The sequence below is a fragment of the Suillus fuscotomentosus genome (genome assembly GCF_016647785.1).
Source record: "Suillus fuscotomentosus strain FC203 chromosome Unknown F5891scaffold_15, whole genome shotgun sequence".
Lineage (NCBI taxonomy): Eukaryota > Fungi > Basidiomycota > Agaricomycetes > Boletales > Suillaceae > Suillus > Suillus fuscotomentosus.
The window spans coordinates 314,850-341,430 of NW_024539527.1; the positions used below are offsets into that span (position 1 = coordinate 314,850).

Here is a 26,581-nt window from a genome sequence, read left to right on the forward strand (position 1 = left end):
ATTTGATGCGGCGCCTAAATAACCGGATTTCGCCGAGAGATTGGCGGCAGGCCAGACCAAGGTGCAGTTCATCGACATTGACGAAGAGGCCACGACATTATGGTGAGTATTCTCCCTTGATGATGATTTCCAGGGCAGAGAGCATGAAACATGCCGGTTCTTCGGACTGCAGGATGTTCATAGTATTGCAGCCCTTGGATGTCGTATCAAGCATGTAGATGTGGTGCTGACTACGTTTGATTCAGGCCAAGGCAAAAGCACCACCACCATCATCATCGGGCGGAAAAGCTGCTAAGAAGAAGAAGTGGTCGAAGGGAAAGGTCAAGGACAAGGCACAGCACGCCGTCGTCTGTGACAAAGCTACATTCGACCGTATCATGAAGGAAGCTCCCACCTGGCGTCTCATCAGCCAGAGCATTCTCATTGAGCGATTGAAGGTCAATGGAAGCTTGGCACGCGTTGCCATCAGACATCTGGAGAAGGAGGGCTTGATCAAGCGCATTGTGCATCGCTCTAGCCAGCTCATTTACAGTGCGTTCTTCTCGATGTTTCATATTATGGATGAGGTTAATTGACCTTCCATTTAGCCCGGCTGACAACCGCATCGGACTAGATCACTAGTCACTTATTCATTATGGCCATTGATAAGCCCATGTATCTTCCACCACAACCAAAATCTATGTTTCCTGACTGGCATTGAATGAACCAAAGCTCTAGGTATCATGACGTCTTGCATTCTCACCATTTACTCGGTAAAGGAATGAATTATGGAAATAGTACATGCAATGAATGTCTATGCTAAGTTTACATCCGCCGATGCGACAAGTCCTCAATGTATGGGTCCAATCAACTCGAGCCTTTCCGCTCGGATAGGCGATCAATCGCATTCATTCTCCCGTCGATATTTTTGTGAACAGGCGGTTACATTTCCCCACACTCTGCGATGTACATGTGAGACACCTTTTCAAAGTGTTAAATCGACCACATACCAACTATCTTCACGACCAATTTTGGTCTGTTATTCTGTCCTGTAGGGACATTCTCGATTTTACGAAGTGTCAACATGCCATCGATAACCTTGCCAAAAACCACATGCTTTCCGTCCAAGAAATCACATTTTGCCGTGGTTATGAAAAACTGTAAGGATCAGGATCGAGGTAGAAATGCGGAATTGTAGGGAGCAATACCTGGCATCCGTTTGTATTTGGGCCCGAATTTGCCTACAAATCATTATGAAATAAATGTTTGCGAACGGAGAAGACACAGCAAACCATGGAAAGTAAGCCGGGTCCAATGTGCTTCTCTTGGAAGTTCTCATCCTGTGGGGCAAAGTCAACTTGCACGCCGCGCCATGAAGAGCACAAGTACACTTACAGGGAAATTCTTTCCATATATCGAGAACGATCCTGTTCCATCACCGTTCAAAAAATCACCACCTACAGGCAGACATGGGATTGGCTGGCCGAAAAAGATATTGTTACAGGTATGCTCACCTTGGCACATGAAATTCGGTACGCTTAGGCGCACGCGTTAATCATCATGAACATCAAGAAGATGTTATCATACACTCTGCGTAGAATCCATCAGCAAAAATCGATAACTCGAGGTTGCGGTGATGACTACCTGTGGAAAGTTGCATTCTTGTAACCCTGTGGTCGTGCATCACGTCTAATCTTGAGGCGTTCATAAAGAATTGTGTATCTTCATGGCCTGGACATACCTGCATTCGCCGGTGCACAGCTGCCTGAAGTTCTCAGCAGTTCTGTAAACTTGATCAGAACAACATACAGCCACGGGTAGCAGCCGCAAACTTTGGGACGACGTCACTAAAAAGCTCCATTTTTATTCTACCCGCTGGCGTCTCTCCAATATTGATATCCATGAAAACGATTGGACGGGTTGTTGAAGACATGATGATGATCAGTAAGGTTGTGTAATTACATAAAACCACCATCCAAGAGTGCCGGTAAGTACCGGTTCATTGAAGGAAGTTTATTTCTAATCACGAGTCTGGTCTGCATCGCCTACTAACGGTTCCAAATAAAGCGTCCTTGGCTGCTCAACCTTGGCTAATTTCCGTCGAACGGTCTAGATCAAGCAAGGTCGACCCAGTGCAATCGACTTAAGTTCAACTATCAACTATGACAGGTCTGACTCAGGGTCCGATGGCGTACTTGCTGACAGTCACTGACGGGTATTCCAACATGATTTAAACCATGTATTTGCTCATTTCCGACTCCCTGACCCCATAGTCTCGCCTGTTCCAATGAGTCCCGACACGCCCTACTTCATCGGCATTGATATCGGTACCGGTTCTGCTCGCGCATCTCTCGTTGCACGAAACGGCGAGATAAAAGCATCTTCCACGAAGGATATCATCACCTGGCGTGATAAGCATGACTACCGTATTTTCGAGCAATCCACGAACAATATATGGGAGCAGATTTGTACCGCGGTGAAGGAAATATTGAAGCAGTCTAGCGTTCCTGCAACCGCAGTCAAGGGGCTTGGCTTCGATGCTACGTGCTCTCTCGCCGTGTCGGACTTTGGCGGGAGTCCGATAACAGTGACCAAGGGTAGCGGTATCGGCATGCATGGTGATCGGAACGTTATTCTGTGGGCAGATCATCGCGCCGAGAAGGAAGCTGAACTTATCAACTCCACTGGGTCGATTGTCTTGAATTATGTGGGCGGAACCATGAGTGTATGTAGCAGCTGCGAGTACAATCTACCTTACTAATTCTAAATAGCTTGAGATGGAGGTGCCCAAGATTCTTTGGCTCAAGAAGCGCATGGATCCTGCTCTGTTCACCCGATGCCAATTTTTTGATCTTCCCGATTTTTTCACATACAAGGCAACAGGAGATAACACACGCTCCTTCTGTTCGGTTACATGCAAGTGCTCTTATATTCCCGACAAAGGCTGGCAGCCCGACTTCTTTGAGCGCATTGGTCTCGGCGAACTCGTCGATGGTGATAACTGGAAGCATATGGGCGCCGCCAGGGGGCAAGTGCATGCTGCCGGAAGCCCAGTTGGTCGAGGGTTATCTCAAAAGGCAGCTGAAGAACTTGGACTTGTGGAAGGTACTGCTGTTGGAAGTGGTCTGATTGACGGGTATGTCATATTACATCCATATGTCTACTGAATGCGAATGCTGTTGGCGTCGTGCTAGGTATGCTGGTTGGATGGGCACAGTTGCAGCTCGATACATAGAGAATGGTCAACTTTCAAACGTGCTTCCTTCTCTCGACGAGTCTCGGCACCGTTTGGCCATTGTTGCCGGAACGAGTACTTGCCATATTGTTCAGGTAAGTTATCTTGCTCAATCCATCTTCATCAAGACGTCAACAGTGTGGCAGAGTCGGGATGGTGTCTTCGTAAAGGGCGTATGGGGTCCATATAGGGTATACTATTGCTATTCTGCATAACATGCCATATCTTAATGGTATATTTTCAATAGGACACAGTTTTCCCTGGTTGGTGGATGAATGAAGGGGGCCAGTCGTCTACAGGACAACTTATTGACTTTATCATCACCACTCACACTGCGTATCCTGAACTCAAAGAACGTGCAAAGCAAGAGGGAAAGTGCACACATGATGGTCTGTACAACTTTTCATGCTGGAGCAACGCAAGCAGTGCCTTGATATGCGTCTATAGTCTTACTGGACGTCCTCGAAAAGTTGCGGAACGAGAATAATGTTCATACTTACACGGAGCTTACGAAGAATGTACATTTCTATCCTGATTTCCATGGTGAGATAAGCTATGGTTCGATATTCGTATCTTTGTTCACAACTATCGCAGGAAACAGATCTCCAATCGCCGACTCTCGAATGAGAGGGTCCATTATCGGTCTTGAGCTGGTGAGTCACTCCTCCTCCAATTGAGAACTTCAACCAAGTTATCTTGATTACTTCAGGACGCATCTATAGCCGACCTCGCTCGCAAGTACTACCTTACTCTGGAAGCTATCGCCCTTCAAACTCGCCACATCATCGACGTTCTCAACGCGGCAGGGCATGACATTACCTCTCTGTATCTTTCTGGTGGGCAGGTGAAGAATGTGGTAATAATGCAGCTCTTTGCGGACACATGTGGCATCCCCGTCATCTTGCCCAGGTCATATTCTGAGGCGGTGGTTCTTGGTGCGGCGATGCTGGGAAGGATTGCAGCGGAGGGTGCTAAAGACGGAGAAGACATGTGGAAGATCATGGTAAGATATCCTGTGTACTCTGCTGTGTGTAGATGCTGATTTTTACCATTCAGGTCGAAATGACACCTACTGGTACCCTTGTGGCCCCTGGGGCGTCGTCGACAGTGAAAAAATTACTAGATGCTAAATACAGTATATTCCTAGAGATGATTGATAACCAGAGGCGCTGGAGACGGCAGACTGAAGAAGCTAGTTATTGAAATGTTTTCGTTCATGATGGATTTTTGTATTATTGCCAATATCGTATGTATGAAAGAGCGCGAGCTCGGATCCCAATAAACTGCAAGACCTAATTGGTAACTACCAATGACGCTGCCAAAAGGTTGTATGTGTTCCATACTTGGGTATAAAAGTTTACCCCCAAGTAATGTACGCAATGCACCAAAAACATTCGGAATCTCCCCATCAATCTATCAGTTAGGCTTTAACACTGGGCCATTCTGCGATAATGTCATCCGTGCGACGGCGAAGGTCATGCTCGTCCTTGAATGGAATTTCTTCCAACTGCGATATCTGCTGTAAGACGTCTCGAAGACAAGTGACCTAAACACGAGTAGACTGGTTGAGAATATTGCCGATGAATTATTAGAGCTGACCAACCTGTGCAAGTTCTGAATCTAGGTGCGGGTATACAGACTCTATCTCAGCCAACACTATGCTCAAATCCTCCATGTCCTGATGTATGTGAACAACAGAATGCAGATGTCGGAGACTCATTCCGTACCTTATGGCCAATCTTCGTTTTTCCCTTGACAAGTCGCTGCAACGCCGCAATCCATTTGGATATCAGGTCTTCTGCAACCTCAATTTTATGCTTCTTTCGAACAGGTTCATCACCGAGGTGACTCTCCGTATAAGCTCTCTTTCGAGATACATCGTTGCGCCCAGAAATACTTGTGGCTTTGGTGCTTTGCGAGAGCGACGTGTCAATGGATACTCCTGAATCGCTGAATGAGACAGGGCTGTTTTCTTTGCTTGCCGCAGCCTTGCGCACTGGCGCGAAGATAGACGCCGAACCTGCAGTTGCCTGTGGTTACAATAGATCAGTTTGTGTTCATTTCTATCTGCGATGCATGGTACTCACGTGAGCAATTAATCCGTCAGGTGAGTGAGGTGCGTCTGCGCCCCCAAACATTAAATACAGTCGTTCGTTGAATCTATCCCCTCTAGATTGCTGTGGAAGAGAGGTAGCTTGAACGCCATCAAGAATTCGCATAAATTTGCGCGGCAAGGCAAAATGTTCATCCTTGACTGGAGCTAGCTCCGACTTGATTTTACTGTGGTGATCTCCCTGACGTGCGGAGGTTGAAACATCGAAGTCAAAAATGGCGTCTTCGAAGGCAAAGCAGTTCGTCCTCGAAGTCTCATTCTGTGACTCTTCGTTGGTGTCGCACTCTGTGGCATTGCGCCAACGACGCCAAGTAATTTTGGCTACCCGAGTGTCCAATGCAGCATCAATAACTTTTTGCATAGACTCGTAAGGAATGGCGGGCGCGGCTTTGCGCCGAGTTATGGTCGGAACCGCTGTGGTGGCATTAGGTATTGGAGCATCGACTACTGCGATAGGCTCTGAACCCTCCTGACTTGTGCTTCTGCGAGTATTATGAATTTGGCGGCGCTGTTTGTTATAAATCACAGCTTGCACGTCGGTGCTGCTCCCCTCGCTTTCAATAGGTGCGGCTGGCGGCGAGATATTGTATGAACCATTGACGCTGAATGTTGCTTGCAGCATCTCCTGCAAACTTTGGAAACCGCGGGAATCCCCCAACCCAGAGTAGACGCCTGAAGGTGCCTGCTGGGCTTCTTGTCGAGGCATTGCAATCGGAGGACCATGGTTTGGATTTTTCTTGCATTTCTGTGACAGCGTTTCTCTCGCATTCGAAGGCGAGGCTTTTGATTGCTCCACACCTAAAGGGAGCTCATCCATACCGCCTTCGCTATCCGAAACAACCATTGGTGTCCATGAAGGAAGATCACGCTGTTCTAGCTGAACAGCGCCTCTGTCCGCTAGTATTGCACCTCGGGATAGTCGAGGAACTGCTTCATTTGGACTTGGAGGGGGTGAGACTGATGAGGGCACCATCCTAGTAGTGGGTTTGTAATGTAAGTACTTTTGGACATTGAACTCGAAGACAGTTAGTGGTGAGGCAATGGCTGATAATACTTACTTGTCATGTTTGGACTCGGAACCCGAGTCTTTGGGGAAACTATCTGCCAATGCGAAATTGATACCCCCAGTGAAAGCCTGTCCCTGCAAGTTGAAGAATCATTTGATCAGCAATGGTAGTACTAGAACCTGATGCAAACATGTGCAATACTACTAACATGTGGTCCTGCATGTGCAGTTACAAATTGGTGGGTCATAAGTGGTGTGTCATACATTCTTGCCCACTGTTTCATGATAGTATAGAAAGCAACAGAAAGCTAAGTAAGGCCTTGAGCTACTTTGAGAAGTGTAAGTCCATGAGAGATTAGATGAGAGATTAGAATGCACCAAGGGAGTGTGATTACTTGCTGTATGGTGTCAGGCTAAGAGCAGGTATTATACCACAAGAAGATGATTCATCATCATCCTAAGTTGGGTCACTGCTATATATTGACTACATTGTTTGGTATTATTGACATGATTTGGCATACAGCTTAGTCACTCACTATCCTACACATGAGCCTGTGAACAACAAGCTCAAACAGATGCTTACTAAGCAGGCCAAACACTGTAACTACACCGCTGAGTGCCGAAAGGCTATCACACAGGTCTAAAAGTAGCACCCTGTGGCTGACCTCACCACTGCCTCGGTCCAATGTCTTTCTCGGTACCTCTTGCCGATGTAGAAACAACAATACAGTGAAGCGTGAACGAGGCTCCTGACTGTATCTGTAAATGTTGTAAGGTCATGCATTGCCTAGTCTGCTATACTTGAGAAGACAAGTGCATTTGACCCTAAAGGGGAAGCGAGTGCAGCGAAGATCTAAAGGTATGCACTGAAGGCGCTACTGGTTGGCCAATGCGAAGCACGAGAAAGCGCGCAGGTGCGTGCAAGGCACAAAGGCGTGTGAACGCGCTGTAGAGACTCATGCCTCTCATTGCTTGATATGGCAGTTTTCACTAGGGAGTACATTGCACAAACTTGCAGCATCATTCTGTGTGCTATCTGCAGCTATCCCTATATGAGGCGCAGCTTTCCCGCACAACGCGCGCCATGCGTGCACACTTCCCACGCTTCACGATGTATATACGCGCACGCTTTCCCGCACTTAATCGCCCTATAGCGCCAGCCATCCAGAAGCATCCATCCACTGTCCACCAAGCTCTCTAGTGCATGTATTCCCATTTCCCTTATTTGCATATCATTCCACCTTTATTTTTATCATGGACCCTTACTTATATATATCTTTACATACTAGACCTTACTCGGTAGCACTTCGGTAGTGCCTCGGCTCCGCATGACAGCGCTTAGGTACCGTATATAAGCGCCAGCAGTACATACCACCTTACTTCACCTTTCACTTACTGGTTACCACCCACTATCTACCTAGCAGAACATAGTAGAAATCTATTTGTTTACATCTCACACTCTCACATCTCTTATCTTGCATCATATCATCACTTAAGCTTAGTCTCTCTCATTTCTGCATACCTGCGCGCATTTTCCCGCGCTTCGCGCAGCATGCGCGCACATTCCCACGCCTTCGTAGCTTGCGCACACCTGCGCTTTCTCATGCTTCGCATTGGCCGATCAGTAGCACCTTTAGCACATATCTCTAGATCTTTGCTGCACTCGCTTCCCCCTTTAGGGTCAAATGCACTTGTCTTCTCAAGTATAGCAGACTAGGCAATGCGTGACCTTTCAACATTTACAGATACAGCCAGGAGCCTCATTCGCGCTTTGCTGTGTTGTTGTTTCTACAGCGTGTGGGAAAGTGTGCACGTGTATGCGGAAATGAGAGAGTGTAAGAGTGAGTTTGCTTAAGTGATGATTAGATGCAAGATAAGAGATGAGAGATGCGAGATGTAAACAAATAGATTTCTACTATGTTCTGCTAGGTAAATAGTGGGTAGTTCCCCAGTTCAAAAGTGAAGTCAAGTAAGGTGGAAGGTCTCTAATGGTATGTACTGCTGGTGCTTAAGTATGGTGCCTAAGCGCTGTCATGCGGAGCTGAAGCGTTTCCAAGTAAGGTATGTAAAGATATCTATAAGTAAGGGTCCATGATAAAAATAAGGTGGAATGATGTGCAAATAAGGGAAACAGAAATATACGCACTAGGGAGCTTGGTGGACAGTGGATGGATGCTTCTGGATGGCTGGCGCTATAGGGCGCTCCAGTGCGGTGAAGGTACAACAATTCAGATGGTGAGTCTGAACAATGTTGGGTCTTGCAGAACCTAGCTGCTATTCGACCCTAAAGGGTTTCTGGACCAGGCTCAAGGCTCAGAGGAGAGGAAATATCATGAAAACTTGCTGATCTCTCAGACTCATACTGGTAACTGGTGAAAAGATAATTTGATTATGTAAGCTACAAAGTGCCAACATAAGGTAAGGTAAAAACAGTCTCTACCAGCCCAGCCAGAAATGAATCCCTACAGCGGGAAAGTGCGTGCGCATATACATCACGAAGCACAGGAAGTGTGTGCAGGAAAACTGCACCTCATATAGAGATAGCTGCGGGTAGCACACAGAGTAATGCTACAAGTTCATGCTGTATACTCCTCAGTGAAAACTGCCATATCAAGCAATGAGAGGCACAAGTCTCTACACTGAGCAATATAATATATCTATAAGGAAGTGAGGAGGTGAAGGGGTTGTGAGACATGCTTACGACCACCAAAAGAGCTATTAGAGGCACCGTCGATACCCTGGCGACCAGAGCTATAGTTAATATAAGCATCAGAGATTCTGGGTAGGTCTTGTACAGCACCTGGCAGAAGCATCTCATGCATACCTGTCACACAGGTCAGTCTCCATAGGTCATGTACATATCTCCCCAATGTTTGATGTACATAGAGTTTCAGATGTGAACCATATCTAATTGACATTATGTGCACCATTCTGATCTCACCAGCATGGACTGTTGCAGCGAAGCCGCAGGTATATTCATGCCATTACAAGAGTTGAGCATCTGAGCAAACACTGAAACAGGTCACAAATTGAAACATTGCATTAAGACGGTTTAGATATAGACAAAAAAATTAGAAAACGAGTGTGATATATGGAGTGATGGAAAAGAAGCAGCATCGGAATGAACATCACAGATTCTCATTCCACAGGAGGTTGTTCTGAATTGTGGTCTGCCACTGGGGACTGTTGTTTGTGAGGAGCTTAGGAATGGCCATGTTACCAGGGAAATCAGTGAGGTCCTCCTGGAAATATTCTATGAGTATTCTTGGCGATAATGAGCAATGATATATAAGTTTCAATCATGAAACACTTACTGCCAAAATGCGGTTTTAATTAATGTATATTGGAAAACAGTACCTTGATGATTGTTCACTGCCTCCTGCTTGACAACTTTGCAAATGTTCTCGAGCAAGGTATCAACAAAATTCCAAAATTTTCCCAAAGTGAAAACAGTGGGCTTGCCATTGTCCCCAAAGCCAGAGTCGTCCTCAGCAAGAGCTCTGCTATATGGGGTGCTATCAGGCCCCTCATTATCCTCGGGCTCATAATCCTGGTCTGCATCGCCATTGTCACCCGAATCTTCCTCCAACTCTCTCATCCCATCAGCTAGTTCACCATTGTCAATGACTCCACTGCCAGCAGTTCCTGTGCTGTGCATTTCCTGGCCTTCATCCTGGCCATCTGGAATTTCTTCTTCGCCTAGCATCTCATGATCAATGCTGTCGATGTCAATGCCGAGTTTCGGTCCAATTCTAGCATGGACAGCAGTGTGGAGAGATGGAATAAGAAAAGGCGAATAAAGGTCCTTGAGTGGAATGGTCCTGTAGTCACTAATACCAATCATAAAGATGCGCAAGCAGCGCCGCTAATTATCGCAGGTTATAATAACCACAATGTCTGATCGTAGGATGAAAATGCACCAAAAATGCAAGCCTGTTCCAATGAGCCGAGTCAACCTCAATGGAACCATGCGCAAGTGATTTTGCCGTGTCCATAATGCTCATGCATCTGCGGATAGACGTGAGCAGCTGAGCTATCATTTTTGTTACACACTCAAATAGATCTGTTATGCGGAGCCCTAAGAGGGGCGTCGTCCACTAATGTTCGTGATGTAACCGGAAGGGTCCGGTATAGTGACTGAGACTGGTGACGATGAGTCGGCAGATATCAGAGACGCGCGTGTCATGTGACTTCTAAGACGGATGTCTTTGAAGTTACTGACGTTCTCAAGGTAAGGACAGTTTTGTCCAAATGATGAGTAGTCAATCGAGGTAGACTTAGGCGCGAAGAGCACCTAAGAAAAGATACTAGAGACTGAAGCTGAGGGGGCTTCAGAGGGAAGTATGTTCCAGGGAAGATTGAGTAGATTCAAGTTAGGGAATCTAGTACAGGGTGACCGACTACTTATACTAAGTGGAAAGGGTTAAGGGCAAGGCTACCGTACTGTAGGTAAGGGCAAAGGGGAAACGGAAAGGGTATAGGTACGCTGGTAGCAGAGCCTGATTAGTGATGTGAGGTTGAATGTGGAATGAGACCGAGAAACGTTGGAACAAGCCAACGGTAAGTGATACAATGCGCAGCACACATGAGTCAGAGGAAAGATAAGACAAGATAAGGAAAGCCACATTGGTGGCATGAGTCAGAACGAGTCAAAGCCCGAGGGCACGTGCGCACGTTGGTGCAACAGGAGGGGGACGAGGGATGGGAGCGGTCCTGAGGATCCGGTCAACAGATAGTCGGTAGAGAAGTACGAGCCAGAGGCATACGAGGGCGAGGATGAAGGGGGAAAAATGATAGGGGGGCCATGTAGCCGATGTTACTTGTAACAATTTTAGCGATTCTTGAGACAAATTGACTATCATGTTGTGTACCTTGTTCTTCATGTTACCACAAATCAATGAAAGCAGCTCACTGACAATTTTTGCCAATACCACAGTCAGCTCCATGTCCTCAAACAGTGATGGTGGAACTTTGAATACACCACTGTTGTCTTTTATGAAATTCTGTTGCAGTGTCAGTTCTTGTGAATGAGTCGCCGCCATAACTCGAAGGGGGTCACCATGATGTGGGGATGTGTGTCCATCACATATGCAGTAATGTTTGGTGACAGTAGACATGCTATCAAGCGATTTTGGAGTGCGGACTGTGTAGCACAATTAACCTGGTGATTTGTGGGTGGAGATGGCAAAAAAAATACTTTGAAATCCTTGGAGTTTAGCAACTCTTTCAAATCATGGAGAAGAGCAGCCTTTTGGCCTGTATCACTCTTCATCATACACACTTTGAGATCGATGAGCATGTAATAAATTCCTCTGGTCTAGAGGTGTTTCCAAAAAGTGAGGATCTGTCAAGCGATACAGCAACTCACATTGATAGTCATACAGATCCTTCTCTGAGATGTCATTCTCCTCAGCCACCTTCTTAGCATACACTTTGAGCTGTTTCGTGTGTGAGGGCATAAGGATTGTTGGGTCATCCTGGTCAGCAGCAGAATCTGTCCTTTGGCGATGTATACCAGCAGTAATTGGCTCATTAATTGAATCACTAGATGAGGGAGAACGTGGAACAGCAGAATGTGTTATACTACTGCCAACAGCAGTCAAGCTGTGAGACAACGACGTGCTGTCAACTGGAAATATGCCAAGTGGTGAGCGTGCACGAGCAATGTTTCCCATTGCCTGAGAACCACATGCAGAAGGGGCTCATGTTCTGCCAAGTTGACTTCTGCTGGAAGTTGAAACACTTCTTCCTTGAGGCCGCAGTAAGTTGATGTCTGGGGCCAACAGACCATCGTTTCTGGAACTCTGAGCCTGTGAATTACCTGAAGTCTTTGAACTTCAAGGACACACAGGAAAACACGAAATCATAATGTTAGAGGTTAAGAAAATGCACAAGACCTGGGGTTGCCGATGACAAATGAACAAGTGGAAAGTCGGAATCAAGTCAAATCACGCTAAACTCGCTTAACATAAATTCGGTAAATTCGGGGCACACATTGAAACTTTTACAAACCAAGCTTGATAAAACAAAGTGCAGCAGAGAAGGCAAATCGAATAGCATTGAGTATACAATTAGTATCAAAGGTGTGAAGGCAGAAAAACATGCAAATGTGATTGTCATCCATGTCTACATCCTTACCTTGACCATGGTGTTCTCGAACTAATAGTTACCAGCATTGGTAACCAAGCCTTGCATCTTCTTAAGGCCCAGCTAGTGGACCAGCATGACAGAAATGCTCTTGAAAGAACTTTTCAATTAGCAGAACTGCAGGGAATCTGTGTGGAGGTCCAGCACACAGAATCATTCTACTTTAGAACAGCAAGAGCGGTGGTCTGAAAGCTACCCTGCTTGAACCTGTGAGTGTCAGCATGTAGTAATCGAGGTAGGCTTGCTTACATGACTGCTGTTGGTAATCAAAGCACTGTCGATGAAACAGAAGGGGTTTGGGATGCGTGGTTCACCTCTGCTTGAGAACAGCAAGAGCGGTGGTCTGAAAGCTATCCTGCTTGAACCTGTGAGTGTTAGTGTGTAGAATCGAGGCAGGCTTGCTTACATGACCACTGTTGGTGACAAAAGCACTGTGGAGGAAACAGTAGGGCTTTGGGATGCGTGGTTCACCTCTGCTTTAGAACAGCAAGAGCGGTGGTCTGAAAGCTATCCTGCTTGAACCTGTGAGTGTTAGTGTGTAGTAATCGAGGCAGGCTTGCTTACATGACTGCTGCTGGTGACAAAAGCGGTGGCGGATAGTGTGCATGAGGTAAAGAGGAGTGGAAGTATTGGGGCAGATGAGGGTATGATGGCGTGAAGTGGCCCTGGCCATGCTGATCAAAAGCAGCAGTATTAGATTGAACCACAGAATTTTGCTGAGCGGATGGTGATGACCTGTGAACAACTTCAAGCTGATGGGGACAAGATGGCGCAGCCTTCTTGCCCCATGTGCTGGAGTTGCTTGCTCTTGCTTTTGATTTTGTGGTGGTCCTCGGTTTGACAGAAGGTTTATCAAAGGCTGGAACTGGTACCAACAAACCCTGAACATCATTCTTGGTGCTTTCGGCTTCTTGAGGTGCGTCACCAGCTCTCTTTGAGGCTTTCTTCTCCTTCATATGTTGTACAGCCATGGCCTGAACTTCCGCCACATTTGTAACTCTCAGTGGCGTTTCACGAAGCTTTTCGGGGATAACAAGGTGGATATGTGCATAGTTATGAAGAGAGTAGGCATTGACAAGAAAGTGCGGTGTGGACTTATGGCAAATGGTAGGTTTTGTCCGAGATGTTTTGATCCATTCTTGATGGACATTTTGTTCAAGGGTGTCCATACATTGTGAGTCGATACAGTTGTGCTGGAGATTGATGATGCACATGATATCCTGTTGGACAATGGTCTGAATGGTTCGTGCATTTGTAAAAAAGACTCACCAATGCCATTACAACTACTTCATCATCCATAAGATTCAGACGTGGGAGATGGACAGAGGCATGTAATGTATCCAGAAACGTAAAGAGCTGTAGTGCGACATGAATCACTGTTTTGTGGTCCTCCAGTGATATGAGGATCTCGCAAATTTGTCCAATGCCCATCTAGTAGCATGAATCAACAGTCATGAAAAGTCACAAAATTGCTTACCGGTGTAGAGACTCACACCTCTCAATGCCAGATATATGGCCTTATTATCCACTAAAATTCCTACATATACCAGCTCTTGTCCAAAGGACCAGTCATTCGCGCTCTCTCTCGCGCGCCCCACGTATGCGCCTCACTTGTGCCTTCCGCGTGCGTCCCTTTAGGCCTCCGTGCTCCTATCGTCTGTCCATCCATTCCATGTCCTGACTGATTTACTGGTGCATTATTCTTATCTCCTCCACTTAATTAATGAACCTTTGGTCCGATGTCCACGCTTACATATATAGAGTTATTTAAACTTAGGATATATTTAGAGTTGATATGGTTACTTGGTTCGGGTCCGCGCTCGGAAGCGCTGTAGAAACAACAATGCTGTGAGGAACAAACGAGGCTCCTGATTGTATCTGTAAAAGTTGTAAGGTTGCGCGTTGCCTAGTGTGCTATACTTGAAAGGACAAGTGCGTTCGACCCTAAAGGGGAAGCAGGTGCAGCGAAGATCTAGAGGTATGCGCAGAAGTGAAGCGCAAGAAAGCGCAAGTGCGCGCAAGGCGCGGGAACATGCGCGCATATTAGCGCGAAGTGCGTGAAAGTGCGTGCGCGTATGCAGAAATGAGAGACTATGCTTAAGTGATGATATAAAACAAGATAAGAGATGTGAGATGTGATGTGCTAATGAATAGGTTTCTACTGCGACTTTCTAGGTATTAAGTAGGTAAGTAAAGATGGGTGAAAAAGTAAGTCAGTAATAGTATGTACTGCTGGCGCTTATATAGTGCACCTAAGCGCGGTCATGCAGAGCCGAAGCGCTACCAAGTAGGTATGTAAGGATATATATGGGTGAGAGTCCATGATAAAAATAAAGGTGGAACACTATGCTAATAAAGGAAATGGAAATATACGCGCTAGGGAGCTTGGTGGACAGTGGATGGATGCATCTGGATGGCTGGCGCTATAGGGCGCACAAGCGCGGGAACGCGCGCACGCGTATACATCGCGAAGCGTGGGAATGGTGCGCGCATGGTGCGTGTTGCGCGGGAAAGCTGCACCTCATATAGGAATTGCTGTGGACAGTACACAGAGTGGTGCTGCGAGTTGGTGCTGTATACTCCCTTAGTGGAAACTGCCATATCACGCCATGAGAGGCATGAGTCTCTACAGCGCGCTGCATAGCGTAATCTCTCTTCTTAAATAGAGGGGGAGCTCTTTCAGTTCTGGTACTTACTTTTCCCTTATCTCAGTATACTGCAAAGTGTATAGTTCACCTCCTCACTAGAAATCAGATCATATTCTCCTATCAACTATCATCTGTGCATCCACTCTTCATTAAGGATCTTTTCCTTTAACACTCTGAATGCACCTTCACTTTGCGTGCGTGCATACTCAAACCTCCCACTCACGCGCGCCTTCGCGCGCGTTACCTTCTCACGCCTGCAAGTGCCCGCCTAGCTTGTAGAGTTTCCCTCCATTTTATCACTGAGGAACTTCTCTCAGTAGTTGTCCTTTGGGTTGAGTCTTTGTCTCATATCCTGGTCTTGCTGTAGAGCACCCATTAGTTTTTAGAGCTTTCACCTATAGTCAAGATTCCTCACTTTCACCGGTCCATTCACCCCTTGACAAAAGATAACATTACTATCTAAATGAGCAACATCGCCCTTACTAAGCACAACTGATTTTCCAAAATGGCAAACGATGCCAGGCCGTGCAGTCTTCAAGGTCTTCGCACAAAGAGTGTTCTTCCAGGCCACGACATCGGTCCTTGTTGTTTTTCCATTTGCGCCAGCAGTCGATAGAGCCTTTCCAGAACCTACATGGAATATGAGTGAAGATAAAGCAAGGTAAAATGCGCTTAAATACCAGGTACCAGGGGGATTTGAACAAAATAGGACAACCTGAGAAGTCGGGCTTGCTTTGGGTGATTGTGCAGGTACCCAATGACCACTGGACCTGCCTGAACCCATTTTGCTGCCTCGGGGTTGTACCAATATCCGCCAGTGGCCACATGCTTGACAATGTCTTGGTGAGTGAAGGTTCTGCAGCTGTCATGGCTCAGTGCTTGACAATTGCTATATATACATGACACACAGAAAACATGATTAAATGACTCGTATCTTTCTGTTGAAAATACAATTGCAGGCCCAAACCGACGAATGTAAGCTGGGAGGTGAATCAAAAAGTGAAATTTCGGCTTGCTGATAATGATACTGGGGGAGCATTGTGCCATGACATTAAGGAAATCCTCAATCGTTCGAGATAACTTTGCCTGAAAGACTCAGCATGAGACCTAGAATCTATATTTGCATATAAACTTACAAGATAAGCTTCTGTATTCAATATGTTAGTGTGCCATACAAGCACAACAAATTCTCCGATGATGGTCCATGCATCGAGAATAGTTGAAGGCACGAATAAATTAAGAATGGCATCACTTGTGCCAAGCTCTTGAAATGCTTTCCAATCAGGCTACCTTTATAATGGCAAATGTAATCTGCACCCAGGCATGGAGCATTCAGTCCATCAGTATTGACAGAATGGAGATGAGTCTGAAAAATGTCCATTGCTTTTTCGAGTAAAAATACAGTTTGCCCCCAGAAGTACTTGACAACACCAAGTAGCACTGTATGCAGGATTTCCGTTGGTGTGTCCATGTGCATATTGAGACCTGCTAGTAGTGTTAATGAGAGGGTCAACATCGTGAAAAGAGACTAACCATCCATCCCCAACAACGGGTTGATGGTGTTGTCAAGTGTGTTGCCTTGCAGAAGTTCCTCAAATTCCTTCTCCAGTGCAGCTGTGACATCCGCTTCAGACATTGCTTGAGTACCAGCCACGTGTTTTTGGAGCTTCTTTCCAAGTTCCACAAGGGTGTTGATGATAGAGATGGAGGCTGTATCACAAATACCTGTTGTCGACACCAAATTCTTGATTTTCTCTGTTGCACCAGACTTCAATGCTGTCTCAAACTGCTGTCAGATGTTTGTTGCAGTGCTTTCTGGTGTTCACAGATTTCCGGACTACAAGCGCTGAAGGTACAACAATTCAGATGGTGAGTCTGAATAATGTTGGGTCTTGCAGAACCTAGCTGCTATTCGACCCTAAAGGGTTTCTGGACCAGGCTCAAGGCTCAGAGGAGAGGAAATATCATAAAAGCTTGCTGATCTCTCAGACTCATAGTAAAACTGGTGAGAGGGTAACTTGCTTATGTAAGCTACAAAAGTGCCAACATATGGTAAGGTAAAAACAGTCTCTACCAGCCCAGCCAGAAATGAATCCCTACAGCGCATCATCAGGTGTTAAAGTTCGATTCAAATACATGCTTACCATAAACAGGCTACTATAACCACCCTCAGATGCCTTGAATTCTTTTGTTCCACCAATGTTGCACGTCTGACAGAAATAATTACAGTTTAGCCCTGCGTGGCTGCACTCCTCTGCCTGCATGGGATTGTCCCCAGCAAGGAAAAGCCCGCATGGAATCAGCAAGACTTCTTCGTTATCTTTGCAATCCCATGCAACAACACCAGATGTAGCTGCATCACTATAGGTCATGTTAGAACTTCAATTTGAGCGAGTCAATAAACCAACAAATGAAATTGATTGTTTCATTGCCCGCATGAGTTCCATGGGAGCAACATGAGGCAAAGATGTAACAAAGCATACAAAGAATTCTTTCTCCAGCATCTCACGGGGTAAATTTGTGTTCAACATATAGATTGCGTGATGTTTATTCCATTGTTTGGATATGTTACCAGAAACATTGTCCATGAATATGATGAGAGGGACTGTATATACCATGCAACTGTTTGCCTTTTTATGCATTGGACTTGGCAAAAGTGACACATATTTGGTGGACGAGGCTGTTATCATGTGAGTCCCACAATTGCTGATACAGATGGGCACATAACACACCTGTAAGCCCACAATCAAGTTCACCCTGTGTCGCAGCTATGTCTTCAAATGACTGCACAAATGTGGACATAGGAATGATCTCTTGCTCATCATGAACAATGAATCCAGCCTGTTATTCGAGTAGTTAGAATATTATATGTCATAATAGATGCATGACGACCACGTACCTCCATTCGTTCGACTGCCCGACCAAGTGCATATAAGGGCTTCGCATCTGCATGCTCATGGAGTTCAGTGTCATCACCATCTGAGTCTGCAGGAGGCAAGGCATAAAAAAAGTGCTCTGGAATAAAGTAGTCTCCAGAGTTATCCTGTAGTAGTTCATCTGTGAAGTAAATTGTTCCATCTACTTGAACCGCCGGTGGTGACAGAAGATCGAGCAACATCTTCTTCCCATTGAATACTTGCGACATCCCCTCACCACCATCCTTGGGGTAATCCTTCATTGCAAACTGAGTAAGTGGATTCGCGTAGTCCTAAATTTAATGTCACTACCGCGCTCGTGTGAGAGACGTGTTAGATGCACCTTTGCGATTGCTTCTGTGATGTTGTTGATGTAAAATACATCACCAGCACAAGATGTGACTTGCTGAGTCAGATTGCCAATAAGATTATCCAGGTATGTGTGGCACTTCTTCATTGAACCCAGTGAGGGGACATTTTGAGCGCCAAGACTTCTGGCCCAATTGAGTATGGCTTTCTTCTGGGTCTCGGAGAATGGGAGTCGTGGAGAGCTGAAAAGAAGGGATGTGAAGAAGTGCTTGACAGGGATGTAAGTATTAGGTTGTGACACAGATACAATGAGAAAAATACCACTGTAGCACTCGAGCTTGTGCTAGGCTCGTATTCAGCCATTTCACGCATCACATCAAATGTCCATCACACAATATTCACTTCCCGATGCAACCCGATGCATATCCGCCGAACCCGACACTTTGACCAGTGGACCCGACACATTGGCTGCATTGGACCCGACATTTTTGCTGCACACTTGTCCTATCCGTGTCTTGTCTTGTCAGCTAGCCCCACTAGGTGCGTAGCTGATTATTTCACACATTACTCACGTCGTAGCCAGCGCTATTACATGTTTTCCCATAGTCTGCAGCGCCTCATGTTTATTTACATGTACATCGGACCCGAAATTCTTCGGCCACTACTTTTGCCTATAGGGCTCCGGATTTCTATGTACTTATATATATATTGGTTTCCACATAGCATATTCCTCATCCAAGTAGGAGGGAGCCGTTTCCCGACCCTTTGTGGTCAAACCCAATATTTCGTAGTTCTTAGTTGACATTGCGAATATTACCACACTTTCTACCCGAAACACCTGTCCTTATCAATATTCCGCATATTGCTTGCTATACATGACATTCCCTTTCAAACCTGATGCAAACCCACACCCGAAACCCGCAAACCTGCAAAACCCGAAAACATCGGCCGATGCTTTGGCATCAGATTCATAATTATACCTTCGGATTCCATTTCTTGCACTCGGACTTTTGACAGTTTATCAATTAACTAAATACAGACTTATTCCAATAGCTAACCCCTCAGGTCGAACACACTTGTCTAGCAAGTATAGCAGACTAGGCTGTGCAAGACCACTACAACATTTTTATATTGCTGACACTTACTTTGTATAGTATCAAGCATTGTTGTATCTTTACACCGCTTTTGATGGCCATGGATATGTTAGGTTATTCATTGAGACCGTATCGAAGTTCGCACTCGCCTTATTGTGGATATCATCTGGTAATGTCACTGAACACATGGCCCTGCAGAACGAACAGTGATGTCACTCACCAGGGAGCTCAACCCCAAAATTGAGAGCATTGTCATCGAAGAGCTCATGCTCCTTGTCAGAGGACCAGGAAAGTGGAGTCGAGAATGGTAATTCACCCGATGCAAGGGTTGCTTGAAGTTTGGCGAATAAGTCTGGACATCCTCCTTTGAATTCAAAAGTGCGATGGCCGATTATCTTTTTCATGAGCTCTGACAATTTATCAGAGTCCATGTCATCTGACACCATAACAGGTGCTGCAGGTGGTGGTATACCAGACTGTGTGACAGCAAGTGGCACATCAGAAGTGTCATCTATATCCATGAAAGAGTCGTCAGCATTGAAAGAGATGTCGGTGTCAACAGCAGCTAGTGGCGATTCAGACTCCATGCGAATGACATTGGCACCCTTCTTGCCCTGGACCAAATGCGAAAGTCTCATCCTCATATGTCGCTCCATAAAGTATCTAATGTGACAAGTATGGATTCCTTGTAGAGTGTGCTTCTTGACATGTCGCAGTTCCATTGTATGATAAATACCATTTTTCTGAGGGCACACTGTGCAGAGGATGCACCTTTGAGTAGTATCACAGAACTGCAGAACTGTGCCACCAAATAAGCATGTATATATATATATATATGAGATGAAGAGGGAAAGCATACCAGTGCCATCAACAAGATCAGCTGAATTCATGTTGAGTCAATAAGCTGCACTTGTTTGATCATTTCCATGGCGAAGCTCTGGTCACGTGACTCTTGACTGTTGAAATCAACAAGTCCAACACTGTCCTTGCTCATTGTCATCTTCATTCAACAAACTTCCAGCCAATGGAGTCCGGATTACTCACAAATACTGTGACCGTTTATCCAGATATTCAATACCAGGATGTCGGCACAGGCCCACTGCGATCTGTGCTCCTTACTATATGTTTTTTGGATAGACTGCCAAGGTAGGTTATCGAAAGGAATATCGTGAGCTCTCTCTATATACCATCAGGACTGTTTTCTGATTACCGGTGTGCAACAGCCTGTCCAGATCACAGTCTCTATTGCAGATGAATATGGGACCTTTGCCTCGCCAGTTGTGGAAGCCATATCAATGGATCTCTGCTCCAGTGCTGGAGATTTGACACCCTCAGACGATGCTGTGAGTCTACAGTCTTCGCAATTTCTTTTGAAAATTTACATTGTGCAGTCAGTCTGCAGTCACGGCCATGATGATTTTCCTGTGCTCCCGGATGACACTCTTATTCTGTTCCTGCCCCTTCAACACTTTGACTATGCTGACCAGGCTAAATGGGCCTCGCTGATGAAGGATATCGAAGTATGGCTCGTTGATCAGGTGAATTGCCAAATGCAGCTGTGGACATGGGGACATGATGTGTTTTGGCTTGCTTTCATTGCAGCATATCCATCATTCCCAGGGGGCTTGTGGCCGAAGTGGGATTCCCGAATTCCTTTGGAGGGTACGTTCATCGAGCAGTGGTTAGAACGGTCGGGTGATGTTGCTATGGCGGAGGATTGAGGTGCTATGAATGTATTGCCCGACATCTGGGCTGAGTTTTGTAAACATGCTGCCCTCTTCTTTCCTCATCCTCTCGTCACTTCTGATTGACTCCAAGATGCTTTTCCTCCTGCAGTCTTAGTCTGTTAGATACTTATCAATACATATTTTGTGTATATACTACAGTGCAGTGCTTATCTGCAATGCATACCTTGTTGTACTCTTTTGATTGACACGATCGCACCACCAGGACACTTCAAAGGGATTTAAAAGAACCACCCATCCGTCAATATTCAAGTGTGCAGAGGAATTAATGGTGAGTGTCATGTACAGAGGTCACTTAAATATCAGTACGAGCTCTGTCATAGGTCTGCCACAGGTATGCCGCCCGACCTACACCATATGACTCATTCCAATGTGTCTGACATGTGTGACTTCGAGGTCTGCACAAGCCCAGAATTGGGCAGCAATATAGCAATAATCAAGGTATTGCCCAGGATCGGGACAAAAGCTCTCAAAAGGACCAGATCTGTAAGCTTTACAGGAACAATTTATTATTTATGGGCCCAAGTCTGTATTTGAACTCATATCCACTTGGTTGCCAGGCGTTTAAAATCCTTTTCGCGCTAGCTCAGTTTCGCCCAAAGTGGCAATTGGCAGTGTAGGGCTATTCATGTTGTTTGCATACCAATTTCCTGATATGGCAAGTACAGATTACATAATAAGTTCAGTACATACAGAGAAGGGACTTACTGACACCTCAGTCCATTACACTATGAGTGTATGACTGAGGTGAGATACTCGTCATAATACTCAATTCATTCACTGACTTTCCTAGTATACACTCCTTTTATTTTAGCCTTCTGTTTGTTCCCATGTGTTGCAACTTCAAACAAAAGGTTATAAGCCCTGCTTCAAATTCAAGCACAATAATAGCCTAGAAGTGACAACATATCTACACCTACACAATGTCCAACAATCTGTTGATCTCACAAGCCCAAGGTTCACACTCCCATCCCTCTACCTCATCAGCATCCAGCTTGAAGAAAGTTATACAGGCCTCAAACAGACTCTATGATATTCTATCACTAGAGAATGATGGCTCAGATTTTCAGAACTGAAAATTTCGACCAAAGAAAGTACTCACTACAAGGAGACTTTGGGACTTGGTCACTGGAGTAGAGGTTAAACACAGGAAAGTAGCAGCCGATGTGCGCAGGTCGCGGGAAAGCTGCGCTTGGTGTAGTAAAGTAATAGGATGCTAAGAGATACTACAAAATAGCCTCTATGAGGCTACAAGGACTTCCAGTCCTACACCAGAACTCAGGACTTGACATTTGAAATGAAACACATTTTTCAGACATGTTTGAATCAGCCTACGTATATCCATAAACATTTTACTAACCCCCAAACCCTGACAGATATCTTTGTCCAGTCCCACATATTGAGTCCCAAGTTCCGGGACCCCTGAACCCTGAAACCCAAACCCTGAAACCCAGCAGTCCACAATTTTGGGATTCGGGGGTTGGTAAAATGTGTATGGATATATGGAAGGTTGATTTAAACATTTTTGAAAGATGTTGCATATCAAATGTCAAGTCCTGAATTTCGATTTCCAGGTTTCGGGAGTGCCAAGTGCCGAAGCCCAGAGTCCCGAAACCCAGAGTTGTCAAATTTTCAGTGCTGAACCCCGAGTGCTGGGTGCCAGGTGCCGAGTCCCGAAACCTGAAACCCAGAACTCAGGATTTGACATTTGAGATGAACATCATTTTTCAGACATGTTTATATGAACCTACGTATATCTATAAACATTTTACTAACCCCAAGCCCCGAAATATATTTTTGTTGTCTCACATCCTGAGTTCCAGGACCCCTGAACCCCAAAACCCAGCAGTCCACAATTTCGGAGTTCAGGGGTTGGTAAAATGTGTATGGATATATGGAAGGTTGATTTAAACATTTTTGAAAGATGTTGCATATCAAATGTCAAGTCCCAAGTTTCAATTTCTGGGTTTTGGGAGTGCCGAGTGCCGAAGCCTGGAGTCCCAAAACCCAGAGTTCCAAAACCCAGAATTCAAAACTCAGGACTTGACATTTGATGAGACATCTTTCAAAAATGTTTAAATCAACCTTTCATATATCCATACACATTTTACCAACCCCCGAACCCCTAAATTGTGGACTGCCGGGTTTCGGGGGTCCTGGAACTTGGAACTCGGTATGTGAGACAACAAAAATATATTTCAAATATGGGTCAGTCAATGTGTTTGTCAATCAACTTGATTGTAAATCAAATTTTATTGATCTCCCCAAATTTCCCAAGTTCCGAGTTCCAGGACCCCTGAACCCCGAAACCCAGCAGTCCACAATTTTGGGGTTCAGGGGTTGGTAAAATGTGTATGGATATATGAATGGTTGATTTAAACATTTTTGAAAGATGTCTCATCAAATGTCAAGTCCTGAGTTTCAATTTCCAGGTTTTGGAACTCCGGGTTTCAGGACTCGGCACTCCCAAAACCTGGAGGGCTTTATATTTGGTGGTCGATGGTAGGTATATGCACTCATAGTGTACATGTATCCTACATCTTTGATTTGCTGGTGGCTACATCATCTGTTGTCTTGATGAAATGTATCTAGGCTCACCCATATATGTACCCATCTATGTACAATTCCCCCATGTCAGCCCACTCGTCTATGTAATACATCCTATGTTGGCCCACCCGTCTATATAATACATCCGACATCGGCCCACCCATCTATATAATTATACCTCACTGTGGCCCACCTGTCTATGTAATAAATATTTTATCGCACCCTCGGCCCACCCATCTATTTGATATCCCTTTTGTCGGCCCACTCGTATATGTAATACTTTCCATGTTGGCCCACCTGTATATGTAATACACCCCACGTCAGCCCACCCATCTATGTAATATTCCCCTACCTCGGCCCACCCATATATGTAGTACACCCCTGTTGGCCCGCCCATCTATATAACAATATTTGCCTTACATCTCTCTTCAGCCCAGCTGTCTATAATATCTTACTCTACATATCACTCAGATGGGCCCACCCATCTCCATGAATGATCACATTCCCCTGGCCCATCCCTCAACATCAAGGATATATATATCATTGGCATACATGGGCCCGTCTCCATCAGAAATAATATGTGTCCCGGCCCATTCATCATCATCGAGAATATATACAACATGGGCCCATAATCCGCTGGCCTGTCTCATATGAGATATTATGTAGGTCGGGTGGCCCGTATAATACAGAATTTGTCACTGAAGGGGCTCCAGAATTCACTTGAGCACATCACATATATTACATGATGGGGCAGGGTTTTCTGTGATGACATCAGATTTTCATTGTAGTTTACATATTTCACCCGATTCAAGCATATTTATGATAGTCCAGCAAATGCAATTTATTGTGACAACAGCGGACAGGATCGGATGACATGGGATATTGCAGCATAGTCAGGAATTAGTACTGTAAATAGCAAAACACAGGGTGGGGGAAAAACATTCGAAAGCGGGGGGACAAAAGCAATAGGCAATGGAAAAGACATACAATGCAGGGGAAAATATACTAGTATAGTGTGCCATCGCAGACGGCACAATCAGAACCCTTTGTCCATGTCCCTGCACTCTGCAACCGCTCTGTGTCAGCCTTGTATTCATCTTGCTGTGCAGTCATGAGCGCTGCCCAATACACATGGAATTCTTCAGTTGTTCCGCTCATCTGATTCACCTGCTTCAGCCAGCACCATGCACGTAAGTTTCTGTGTGATTATTGATAGAGGTTAGTGCGAAGCATTAAGAGACAGGTATACTGACACTTACTGAGTGTTCTTTGCAGCACCTGGTTGCATCTTCTTCTTTCCATCCATTTTTGCAGCTGACTTGTTGTTGGATATACTTGGTCTGTCATTTGTCTGCTTGATTGGGCTAAGTGCTGGAGCAGGGACTGTCTTGGCAATTCCATTAGGTCTGAAAATATCAGCGCTTCATAGCAGCAGAGTCAGCAAGGACGAGTATGCAGTATGAGGTACTTACAGTGGATCTTGCAATATAATCTCATTCTCTTTGTTGGCACCTTGTATGTTGTGAGATGCTCCTGATGTGTGACAAGTTGGTGAGGTCATACCTTGTGGAGTGGGCTGAGGCACTCCAAATGGTGGGGCAGATGCATCATGTGGGTAGGTTGGCACGATGCAGGTATTTTTGAGGGGAAGAGAATCATCAATGAGCAAAAGGACACAATTTTTAGGACTGGTTCCAGGCTTGGAATCTTGATCTGGATGCAGGGGTATATTGGTTGAGGGTAAAGTTGATGATATTGCACTGGGGTCAACTAAAACTAGTAGTACTGATATTAACAAGATAACAAAAGAAAGAAAAATATATGCCTTTTCACATATTACAGTGACCTATTTCCGTATAATACGAGGGAACGGACGTGCATAATATCCCGTATGATACGGGCCAGCGGACCATGGGCCCATGATCAAAATATCCTCGACTATGACAGATGGGCCGGGAGGCAAATTATTCCCGATGGAGGCGGGTGGGCCCATGCAGGGGATATATAGAGTAGATGAGTGGGCCGATGTACATGAATATTAGGTAGACGGGTGGGCCGAGGTAGTTGGATATTATGCAGATGGGTGTATTAAGGTAGATGTGTATGAGATAGATGGGTAGGTACTTGTTATCACATTCACGGGTGGGCCCAGACACATATTAAATTAGATGGGTGGGCCGAGGGTGTTGTATGGGATGTTGTATTAGACCGGTGGGCCGAGGGTGTTGTATGGGATGTTGTATTAGACCGGTGGGCCGAGGGTGGTATAAAATATAGATGGGTGGGCCCATGTGTATCATAATTGTAAACACGATGGAGCTGAGGTAGTTGTACATCAACCAAATCAGAGGAGGTAATAAAATCAAAGTTACCAAGTTCCTGGAGCAGCAGGTGATCTCCTGACATGGCCTTTGATGGTGCACAGGTTGTCTTGCAAAATTTGGAATCCGGGGTGCGAAGCTTGTGTTACCCTATGAGAAGCCAAGTTCCGATTACCAACCTTTGGGTCAACCGTACTCAGAGGAGGTAATAAATCAAAGTTCCTGAGTTCCCGGAGCAGCAGGTGATCTCCTGACGTGGCCTTTGATGGTGCACAGGTTGTCTTGCAGAATTTGGAATCCAGGGTGTGAAGCTTGTGTTGCCCTATGAGATGCCAAGTTCTGACCACCCAAATTTGGGTCAACCATACCGACTTCCAAGTTCCGGGACCCGGGAGTCGACAAATGAATATCTGATAACCAGCACACTTCCAATCAGGTAGTATTTCATTGAGCAATGAATCATCCAAGGGGTCTCTTATCAGACTCGGTAGTCAATATAGGCAAATGATAATGAAAACATGA

At 45.4% G+C, this 26,581-nt stretch overlaps 8 protein-coding genes across 8 annotated transcripts; 3 read left to right on the forward strand and 5 right to left on the reverse strand.

Moving 5' to 3' along the window:
* The first annotated feature begins 50 nt into the window (after positions 1–50).
* On the forward strand, positions 51–786 carry F5891DRAFT_1021378 (ribosomal protein S25). Its single transcript, XM_041361179.1, has 3 exons — positions 51–102; positions 246–531; positions 588–786. The coding sequence occupies exons 1-3, from the start codon at positions 100–102 to the stop codon at positions 611–613; spliced, it is 315 nt and encodes a 104-aa protein (XP_041228411.1). The 5' UTR covers positions 51–99; the 3' UTR covers positions 614–786.
* Positions 787–1,959, reverse strand: F5891DRAFT_1021384 (cyclophilin-like domain-containing protein). The gene is made up of 9 exons (XM_041361180.1): positions 1,812–1,959; positions 1,721–1,762; positions 1,624–1,668; positions 1,494–1,516; positions 1,375–1,436; positions 1,272–1,319; positions 1,188–1,220; positions 990–1,137; positions 787–938 (listed from the first exon to the last, which is right to left on the reverse strand). The coding sequence occupies exons 1-9, from the start codon at positions 1,952–1,954 to the stop codon at positions 922–924; spliced, it is 561 nt and encodes a 186-aa protein (XP_041228412.1). The 5' UTR covers positions 1,955–1,959; the 3' UTR covers positions 787–921.
* A 79-nt stretch (positions 1,960–2,038) lies between these two features.
* On the forward strand, positions 2,039–4,466 carry F5891DRAFT_1021390 (uncharacterized protein). The gene is made up of 9 exons (XM_041361181.1): positions 2,039–2,704; positions 2,751–3,115; positions 3,174–3,309; positions 3,361–3,405; positions 3,462–3,603; positions 3,662–3,757; positions 3,809–3,867; positions 3,924–4,217; positions 4,271–4,466. Exons 1-9 carry the CDS (start codon positions 2,267–2,269, stop codon positions 4,415–4,417), a joined length of 1,722 nt encoding a protein of 573 aa, XP_041228413.1. The 5' UTR covers positions 2,039–2,266; the 3' UTR covers positions 4,418–4,466.
* On the reverse strand, positions 4,467–6,766 carry F5891DRAFT_1021394 (uncharacterized protein). The gene is made up of 7 exons (XM_041361182.1): positions 6,712–6,766; positions 6,543–6,661; positions 6,386–6,468; positions 5,302–6,301; positions 4,942–5,244; positions 4,818–4,892; positions 4,467–4,760 (listed from the first exon to the last, which is right to left on the reverse strand). The coding sequence occupies exons 2-7, from the start codon at positions 6,615–6,617 to the stop codon at positions 4,635–4,637; spliced, it is 1,662 nt and encodes a 553-aa protein (XP_041228414.1). The 5' UTR covers positions 6,618–6,661; positions 6,712–6,766; the 3' UTR covers positions 4,467–4,634.
* Positions 6,767–9,461: 2,695 nt separating this feature from the next.
* F5891DRAFT_978312 (uncharacterized protein) lies at positions 9,462–10,177 on the reverse strand (the record flags this gene model as incomplete). The annotated part of the gene is made up of 2 exons (XM_041376780.1): positions 9,462–9,597; positions 9,648–10,177. 2 exons carry the CDS (start codon positions 10,175–10,177, stop codon positions 9,462–9,464), a joined length of 666 nt encoding a protein of 221 aa, XP_041228415.1.
* Positions 10,178–12,947: 2,770 nt separating this feature from the next.
* Positions 12,948–18,715, reverse strand: F5891DRAFT_1185977 (uncharacterized protein; the record flags this gene model as incomplete). The annotated part of the gene is made up of 15 exons (XM_041366619.1): positions 12,948–13,002; positions 13,045–13,700; positions 13,750–13,911; positions 15,643–15,758; positions 15,809–15,967; positions 16,037–16,214; positions 16,265–16,414; positions 16,480–16,613; positions 16,662–16,917; positions 17,273–17,481; positions 17,533–17,808; positions 17,861–17,969; positions 18,028–18,336; positions 18,387–18,620; positions 18,674–18,715. The coding sequence occupies 15 exons, from the start codon at positions 18,713–18,715 to the stop codon at positions 12,948–12,950; spliced, it is 3,045 nt and encodes a 1,014-aa protein (XP_041228416.1).
* A 1,755-nt stretch (positions 18,716–20,470) lies between these two features.
* Positions 20,471–21,167, forward strand: F5891DRAFT_978316 (uncharacterized protein; the record flags this gene model as incomplete). The annotated part of the gene is made up of 4 exons (XM_041376781.1): positions 20,471–20,554; positions 20,584–20,592; positions 20,640–20,789; positions 20,838–21,167. The coding sequence occupies 4 exons, from the start codon at positions 20,471–20,473 to the stop codon at positions 21,165–21,167; spliced, it is 573 nt and encodes a 190-aa protein (XP_041228417.1).
* A 3,576-nt stretch (positions 21,168–24,743) lies between these two features.
* Positions 24,744–25,731, reverse strand: F5891DRAFT_1185980 (uncharacterized protein; the record flags this gene model as incomplete). Its single annotated transcript, XM_041366620.1, has 5 exons — positions 24,744–24,936; positions 24,998–25,159; positions 25,211–25,250; positions 25,302–25,514; positions 25,602–25,731. 5 exons carry the CDS (start codon positions 25,729–25,731, stop codon positions 24,744–24,746), a joined length of 738 nt encoding a protein of 245 aa, XP_041228418.1.
* Between the last annotated feature and the right edge of the window lie 850 nt (positions 25,732–26,581).